The sequence below is a fragment of the Erithacus rubecula genome (assembly GCF_903797595.1).
Source record: "Erithacus rubecula genome assembly, chromosome: 5".
NCBI classification, from domain to species: Eukaryota; Metazoa; Chordata; class Aves; order Passeriformes; family Muscicapidae; genus Erithacus; species Erithacus rubecula.
Window position 1 is genome coordinate 4,585,016 of NC_136687.1, and position 9,298 is coordinate 4,594,313.

The 9,298-nt window shown below is 43.8% G+C and overlaps 1 protein-coding gene across 9 annotated transcripts in view; it reads left to right on the plus strand.

Annotated features, from left to right (window-relative positions):
- Positions 1 to 3,348, plus strand: part of ST3GAL5 (ST3 beta-galactoside alpha-2,3-sialyltransferase 5) — a 29,741-nt gene extending 26,393 nt beyond the window's left edge. For all 9 annotated transcript variants that reach the window (XM_079306063.1, XM_079306061.1, XM_079306058.1 and 6 more), the window contains one exon: positions 727 to 3,348. In XM_079306063.1, the coding sequence (XP_079162189.1) occupies positions 727 to 990 (264 nt within the window). In that variant the 3' untranslated portion in view covers positions 991 to 3,348. The remainder of the gene's footprint in view (positions 1 to 726) is intronic.
- The last annotated feature ends 5,950 nt before the right edge of the window (positions 3,349 to 9,298 follow it).

Genomic DNA, 9,298 nt, shown 5'->3' on the forward strand with positions numbered 1-9,298 from the left:
GTAGCAGCTGATGGGTATTTCCTCCCTCCACCTCCTTTGCTCCAGCAGTGGTAGAGAGTGATGAATTCCCTGGTTTAATCATACACTGCATTTTTGTTACTTTAGTTGAATGTTTGAGAAATTGGATGTCATTAGTTGTCTTGAACTACAAAAAATACTGACTAACCACCATCTTTTTACATTTTGTGTGAAAGCACTTAAGATTATTGCACAAATATCTGAAGGATCTTATCACATTTATTTATCAAAATTACATAATATACCAAGCTGAATATCTTAATGGTACTGTAGCCAATTTGCCTTCATGGGTTTTTTAGTGAAAAAAGTAATATTGTGAAGAATACTGTTAGAGTTTATTGTTGCTCAAGACTTAAATAAGTGTACATCAAGAAATGTCAAGTTTAACTTTGTGTCAGGAGTTGTTTGACTGTTTGAAGTGAAGGTTCACTTGCAATTTAACTACACAATGATAGGGCATCTTACCTTCACAGGAAAAAAACAGTGTTGGCAGTCAAAAGTCAAATACCTAAATTGCATCAGTATTTTGCCCCACAGTTTTAAGTTTTACTTGATCATTGAATTGATTTTTGGTTGTAGTTTTAGTTGATTTGAGTTTTAAACCAGGAGAGGGAATGGACAAAGTCATTAAATTGTGTAAAGTGTTTATAAACCTGGTAAAGGACAATATGTTTGAACTGAGCAAATTTCACTTTTCTCTCTCTTTAGAATGTACCTACAACTGGGGTCACAGCAGTTGTTCTGGCTACACATTTATGTGATGAAGTGAGCTTAGCAGGATTTGGATATGACCTGGACCAGCCCAGCACACCTTTGCACTATTACAACAACTTCTGCATGGCTGCCATGAAAGAACAAACTATGCACAATGTGACAGGTGAAACAAAATTCCTGCAAAAACTGGTCAAAGAAAAAGTTGTCAAAGACCTCACTGGAGGGATACACTGTGAATTCTGCAGCAAAGACAGCTAGGGACCAACTTGCAGCATGGATAGGATTTGTTACATTTCCAGAGGTTCAGCTGGATCAACCCTTTCCCTCTCTTTAAAGTGTTCATCAAATGGGTGTGGAATCCCTCCTGCCTTTTTTAATGTCGTGTTCAAGCTGTTGGACTTCTAAATTAATTTCCCTGTCAGATTTTACTTTGCACATTTCTGTGAATAGCTGTATAAATAAGACTCAGAGTTTAAAGATATCCATTTAAAGTATTTAACATTTTGAGTTGTCTGCATAAAAGCAGGTTTTTTGTTTTCAAATGTATATGGAATGCACATGGCTGGCCTGAATTGTCTAAGAGTATACAAGAGTTATTTTCCCCTGATCTACTGTCTTTGTTCTTCCAGTTCTTGGTTTTCTGACTCCTTTTCATGGATGCCATGAAAAGAAAGGCATATGCTTCTCAAGTCTTTCATGTCTTGAACTTGAGCACTGCATTTACTCCTCAAATATTTATATTCTTTTTTTTTTGAGGGGTGAAGGACAAGCATAGAAGTGGAGTTGAAGGAAAAGGAATTGTTGTGGCAACAACTGAATAGAAAATACTTTGATGTTCATGATTGATATTAAAATCATTGATGTATTATTGTTTTTGGGTTAGAATCCTGCTTTGTAAAGCACATTTGGGCCCAGGGCACTCTAGAAGAGGACTTAGCCAGGAGGAGGCTTTAACCCAAACCAGATAATTAGTAATTTCCATTCCTGAAGACCTGCCCAAATATTTGTAACTAGATGATTTCCAGCAGAGTTCAGCTACCCTAATTAAAGAAGTAGCATTAATACAAAATCTGCCCCTTTAAATTTTTTTTTAGTGACTTGAGAATTGCTGGTTCTATAAAACACAGTTTGTATCAATCATTTAGCAATACTAAGATATGACTAGGTTACAATTTCTGCTGGTTAATTTTATGATCCTTAAGTAATTAATTATAGTTATTGTCACCTTAATAGTTACAATGCTGATGACCCTTGTGAAGTCCAGTATTGATAGGTAGAGTTGTTGGTTTTCCCCCAAGTCAGTAATTGGTTTAGTGTATAAGTTAACAAGAAAATCACTTTCAGAAAGTAGCATCATCAAGTGACAAAATAGGTAACTACTGAAAACAGCAAATTTAAAAAACAAAAAGAGAAAAGAAAACTATAGATGTATGTTCTTGGAGGTGAAAATCAGTGCACTGCAAAGACACTGGGCTGTCAAGATCTGTAAGCAAGTTTTTATGTTAATATTTTTGTTATTAGTAGAGTATCATGTATGACTGTTTGCACTGAGGACTGATGTTACTCAATCTACAGTATGTGAAAAAAACTTCCTTTAGGAGTGAAAGCTTGCCAGCAAATCAAAGGTTGGATTACAAACATTGTTCATAGTCATGGACTTCACATGGTGAATGTTTCCACTTTTCTTTGTTATGGACAAAGATATGAATGAAATTGTAGTTCCAAATCTTAAAAATACTTTTGTGGAAATGCAGGATTATGATGGTTGTGTTTTGGGTTTTTATTCCAAAAAACCCAAAGAGGAGGAGACCTAATAAATGATAATGTTAGAATGCAAATGAATGATAATGTTAGAATGCAGGAGAGCAGATGATGTTACACTTAGAGGCAATAAAAGGACATCAGATCATAAAGCATAACTGAAGAAAGTTGTGGACCTCACCTTTCCTAAGTCCCACATGTCTACATATCCTTTAAAGTCAGTTGTGGGGGCTGAACAAATTTGAAAATCAGGAGTTCTTGGTTCTGGCACTGTCTGGGTTCTTAGCAATAATATTCATCTAGCCTCCTCATTCATGAAAAGAGTTAATTTTTATACTAGCAATAAATTTCTAGTCTGGTTTTTTTTTTTTTTTTTTTTTGGTAAGTATATTGTATTATTTAATTTAAAACTATTTCATGTGTGAAGAGTTTTATAAAATAGTCCTTTAGTTAATATATTAAAATACAGTAACTATTTTCTCCTGGTATTTAAACTGGAAGCAGAATACCTTAATTTCATTTAGTATTAATGACATTTTGGAAGATTTCAGAATGTGTGTGTTGGGAGGATATCTTTAATACACCAGAAGTCTGTGTTTCTGAGCACCTGGTCCCTCACCACTTGGTTTTCTTCAGCAACTTAAAACGAATCAGTTGATAAATGTAAATGCCAGTAGCTTTTTGGAGATGCTGTATTTACTGTCAAATTTGCAAACTGTGTGATTGTAGGATTAGATTTCCTACCTGTTTTATGGTTTCTGATAAAACCTTGTTCTCCATGGTAGTCTGTGCAGACTCAACACTCCGTGAAATGGCAGCAAAAAGCAATAAACTGATGAAACCACTTTCTATTTATGTGTTTGTCTCTCAGTTTGCCATTTGTTCTCCCTCCTTTATTAAAGATTTTGCATGTCTTGATGATCCAGTTGAAAGTCTTGCTGCAATCCCACATACCCCAAAACAGGGGAAATGGTAGCTAATAGCTTTTTCTCTGTTTATTTAGGCCTTTTTAGTGCCTGACAGTGGAATTATTTGTCTGGTGCTTGGAGGAGGGAAACCCTCCCAACACTGACCAAACTGTGGGCTTACAAGATTTTGAAGTTAATGTGGATGAGAATATTTTAGGCTGGGTTATAGCATTGGCCTTAAAATCAGAGGTGAGTCTCCTGCAGTGGTGTAAACTCTGCATCTTCTGATCTGTGCCTCAGCCTTGCTGGAAGTGAGATAAGAACAAAGCCCTGTGTGTTCTGTTGCTGTTTCACAGATTTATGCTTTGCAAAGAATCTGCATCATCCTTTGTAAACAGGCCTTAATAGTGTTTGGTTAAAAAGTCACCAAAGGGAGCTGTGCTAAAGTCATTGTGCTGTGCATTGAATTCTTTGTAATTCTCTTTGCAGGAGCTCTCACAGCTAGGGATATGCCTTATCTATTCTGGTGCTGAATTTTTTATGGTTCCTGTGCAGGAAGTTGCACAAGGGGCCATGGAGAGCTGCCTATGGAGTGGGGAAGTGCCAAAAAGGGTGACTGCAGTCTGTGGTGTGTTGGCATCAAAACTGGGTCCTAAACAGCTAGGGACTGTTGAGATGCTGATAGAGAGAGTTCAGCCTCTCCAGTGCATGGATGTGTGTTGATAGCTCCAGCTCTGTGCTGCAGTTGGAACTCTTGCAGGAAATGGGAGGGCAGCTGGGGAAGCAGCTGTGTAGCATGAGTCTGATCTGCCTGTGCAGGGAAGGATGAAGGAGGAAAGTCTCTGTTAAGAGCAGCTCAGATGTGATGCTGCCTGCCTTCCTCCAGCCTGCCAGCAGCAAGGTTTTGTACAAATGCTGGATTTTACCAGCTTAGAATAAGGTTCTTCTCCCAGAGGGTGTCTGGCACTGCCCAGGCTCCCCAGGGCAGTGTCACAGCACAGGGACAGAGCTCCAGAAGGGTTTGGACAATGCTCTGGGACAGGCTGGGACTCTGGGGATGGGCAGGGCCAGGAGCTGGACTGGATGATCCTTGTGGGTCCCTCCCAACTCAGCTTATTCTGTGATTTCATGAAATGTATGTACACCCTGGTCAAAAGAGTTTTGAGCCATTTGGCATCAGCCTTGTCCCACATCTCCTGAGGTGCTGAAAGTTACAACCCACCCCTAAAGTAACTAAGGGGCTAATGCCCCCAATGCTTATGTCTCTAATTGTCCTATTGAGCTACACAAATGGTGCTTTTCTTATCACAAACTGTCCCCTCCTTTCTCTACCTCTGTGACTTGTATTTTCCTAAAACAACCCTGTGAGCAGGGACTGAAGCACCCACCTGTGTCCCACAGGTGATGTGAGTTGGTATCAAGTGTTGCATTTCAGCATGTCCCCAGACAAAATGGAGGAGTGCTGCAAAACTTCCTTCAGTTTTTAGATGTACAATCCTCCCCACCATTCTCTGGGAAGGAGTTGCAGTGGCTCATAGCTCTGTGCTGATGCTGGACCTGTACATTGCTATAAGGGAATCCTGCTCCAGCTCTACCTATATTCCTTGCTCCTCTCTGTACAGCTTATTGCACCTGTGTGCTTAAAGCAAAAAACCACTTTTAATTTAAAAGAATATAAGAAAATGCCTTGAAGGATGACAAGGGACCTTTTCGGGGGGGAACCCAAAAGGGCTGCTCACAAACTGGCATCCAAACAGCCACTTTTCTAAGGACATGACAGCATCAGTGGCTGCTCTGCTGGTCAAGGTACTAGGCAGGTGTTAAATCAACTGTATTATGGCTGCTCCTGTAGTTTATGTGGATGTGAAAAGCCAGGAATTGACAGCACTGGGTTTTCAAGTGGGCAAGTGCTTGTTCCAGCAGATTTACTCTTTTCTCCTTGTCCAAGCACTGGTACATCAACTCTTTGTGGTTTAACAAAAAAAAACCCCAAAACAACTAAGCACGCCTGTGACTTAATCTTGACTGAAATTCTGATACCTGTCAACGCTTGTCTTTTCTGTCCTGTGAACTGGAACTAAGGCTGCTCACACTTGGAGAGTTGAGCAGGGCTGAACATATGTAGTTTACCTCCCTCTGGGGTCATCTGCCTGGTCATTTGTTTTCACAGCCTCCCTCTCCTGTGCTCAGGCCAAAACCAACTTCTTCCCAAGTTCCTGCATATGCCATAGAGGAGAACAAAGCCTTCTTGTTCAGTGCAGCCACTCCTGCTCCCTCCCTGTGGGCAGCAAGGAGCCCTGGCCTTTGCAAGGAGGCATTTCCAGTTGTAGGAGATGCCTTTGGTAGTAGTCAGGAGCTGGAGCTGCTCGTTGGAAGGGGCTGCCAAGGCTCAGATAGAATGTGGTGGGCAAATTGCAGAAAACTACATTTTCCACAAGCTGGAGTCATCTCTCTGAAAAAGGAAAATTGAAAATCCGAGCAGCTGTGGCAGTGCTGAGCATCAGACACTTCCTTCCCAGTGATCTGGGGAGTGTTGCTGCTGTGTAGCTGAAATAATTATTACAGAATCACTAGGTTGGAAGAGACCTTCAAGATCATTGAGTCCAACCCATGCACTAACATCTCAATTAAACCATGGCACTGAGTGGCATATCCAGTCTTTTTTTAAACATATCCAGGGATGGTGACTCCACCACCTCCCTGGGCAGATCATTCCAGTACTCTGTCACTCAGGGAAGTCTTGAGCCCAAGCTTGGGCCTTCAGCATATGAACCAGCCTGGAGGGAAGCAGAAACACTGCTATTTGCAGATTTCCCCTTTTCCTACCTGATACGAGCTAAAAAGACCCCAAACAAACCCATTTTGCAGAAGCTGGAATTACTTTCCCACCACCTTAGGCTGAGTTAAGGATGAAGAGATGTGAGGACCTGGTGGAGCAGATAGAGAAGCTGTAATGAATTTTGTGTTCAAGTGGTGTGAAGGCATTGGCTGCTGGGTTAGGTGGCTGAAGTAGAGAAACCTGAGGAAAAGACTTGGGGGGACAAGGGATACGATGGGGAGGAGGAGGAGGTTTGAAATAAGCAGATGTGGAGAGGCAGGAATATTCACACATCTCATTTCAGCACCTGAGTGCAGCCTTAGGAATGTTTGCAGCAGGACTGTGGCTACCAGGATCAACCCTCTGTGTCACTGTGCTTGGACCTCTTGAGCTGCTGTAACATAAATGACCACAGAATAGCTAAAAAAAAAAAAAAATTCTGGCCAACTTTTCCTTTTCAGAAGAGCAGAAACTCATGAAAAGCAGCTGGTGTGGATTTTCAGGGCTTGGTGCTACTGAAAAGGAAAAGATCAGAATATGTGTCCTGAACAGTTTTATGACCCCACTGTCATAAAACAAGAAAAAAGTGTAGCCTGTACACAGTTGTTCATATTGTGCCTTTTTAAATGCAAAATCTTCACAAAGAAAGAAGGGTTGGTTTGTTCTATCAGTTCAGCATTTTCAGTTTTATGGCTGGGGTTATTTTAAGTAGGTCCTTTCCTATTTATAGAAACAGATAATTGGGTCAGTTCATGGCTTAGCTCAAAAACCCAAGCAGTTTTACTCTGCATGGTCATGAGAGTAATTTCTGCTGCCTGGTTTTATCAGGCTTGATTTCTAAGCCTGCCCTATGACTCATCCAGCACATAACCTGTGCTCTCAGCACTTTTTGGGAAGCTGATTTAGGCTGATTTGTATTAGGCAAAGGACACCGGTGCAGTTGGACACCCAAGTCCCTCAGCAGCTCTCAGGTACCTTGGTCCAGCTCTAAGACAGTCAAGGGAGAGGATTCTTTGTCTCAGAAGAAGGGGAATTTAGGACTGTTGTTGATACAGGTTTTGCTATGTTCATGCCTGCACAGATGAGAGGAACTGAATGTGAGTTTGTAACTGTTCAACCTGGGGGATGGCTTGGGCTGGAACCTCCTGCAGCAACGGGATTTCCCCAGCCACTGCTTCTAACAGCTCAGGCTGCATTAGAAATTCCGATGATTTTAAACACCTGGTGATAATGCACAGCTCGGGCTCTGCCTCTGTGATAATGCACAGCTCGGGCGCTGCCCCCGGTGATAACGCACAGCTCGGGCTCTGCCCGGTGATAATGCACAGCTCGGGCTCTGCCCCGGTGAGAGACGCAGCTCGGGCTCTGCCCCGGTGATAATGCACAGCTCGGGCTCTGGCGGGTGATAATGCACAGCTCGGGCTCTGCCTCTGTGATAATGCACAGCTCGGGCGCTGCCCCGGGTGATAACGCACAGCTCGGGCTCTGCCCGGTGATAATGCACAGCTCGGGCTCTGCCCCGGTGAGAGACGCAGCTCGGGCTCTGCCCCAGTGATAATGCACAGCTCGGGCTCTGGCGGGTGATAATGCACAGCTCGGGCTCTGCCCCGGTGAGAGGCTCAGCTCGGGCTCTGCCCCGGTGATAATGCACAGCTCGCGCTCTGCCCCGGCGTTAGGCTCAGCTCGGGCTCTGCCCCGGCGTTAGGCTCAGCTCGGGCTCTGCCCCGGTGAGAGACGCAGCTCGGGCTCTGCCCGGTGATAATGCACAGCTCGGGCTCTGCCCCGGCTCTGCTCCGTTCCCGGGCGCGCAGCCCCATCTAGTGCTGCGGGATGTGCGCAGCTCTGCCGAGCTCCCCCGAGCCTCCACCACGGGAAAAACCCTCAGCACAACCAAACGCACCTGGGCTGCTGGTAGAATGCCAGCCTGGAGTGGGGGAATGGGAATGAGTCGCTTTCCTTGTTTAACGCACAAGTGGAGCTCAAGAGAAGGGCTTTAATCCCCTGGTTCGTACAGCTCTGTGGAAAGGAGCATCTTCAGCTCTAGAGGGAGCATTGCCACACGGCTTGCTGCTGGTCCTTCCATTTCCCAGGCAGCTCGGCTGATGCACAGAGGTCTGTCCCGCCTGACTCAATCCTCCTTGTCGCCAGAGAAATTTGGAGAGCAGCAAAGATCCTGAGATCTCTGCAAACGTGGCTGGCAAGGACACTTGGGTCCAGAGAAGACCATGCAAAGGGTCAATAGCAGAGACAGTGGTTACCTTCTTCTCTCTGCATCATTCTGGGCAAAAGACAAGAACTAATGCACAAAAAACGCTCCTGGGAGGTTTAGGTTCAATAAGGAGGTTTTTCTAACATGAGATTAGAGAAGCATTAGTGTGAATTGGGCTAGGAAGCCTTCCAGCCCTGGAAAGTTTGAAGGCTGTATTGGATAAGCTCCAGCCAGGACTGTTTCAGCTGCAGCTGATCCCACTGTGGGCAGGGGATGGATTTAGCTGCCCTGGGGGAGGAAGGGAGTGTTCTTTCCAGCCTCTCTTTTTGCCCTTTCGATTTGATGCATGATATTAGACACTGATACTGAGGCTGTGGTTACTCACCCTTGCTCCTGAGGCATTTTTGGCTCTCTCCTTAAAGGACATGCCATGAAAAAGTCATAGAACTGGGGACAGACTCTTCACTGTAGCTAAAGCTGATGCTGGAGCAGAGGGGAGGGAATGCAAGTTCTTGATTCAGAATGAGCTGAGAGCTGAACCCCCCCATGGCTGAAATTAGAGCATCTACTGGACTCATTTGAAATGCACAATCTGGGAAAAAGCACATTATTAGCTTGCAGAGGTTGTTATTTATTTGGAGATGTGTCTTCAGGTACGTTTGAGCACTGGGGCCAGAACTTACCTGTCTTACTGAGTGGTGATTGAGAATGTCAGCTTAGAAGAGGAGGTCTGGGGACAAAAGAGATTCTCCATTGTGCAGAAATAGAGAAAAGACTCAAAAAATTGCAGGAAACCTGTTCTCTGCACTTCCATTTGATTTCTCTCTCCTCCTGTGAAAATAATGTGTGAAATCTGGAGAAGCCAGTTGG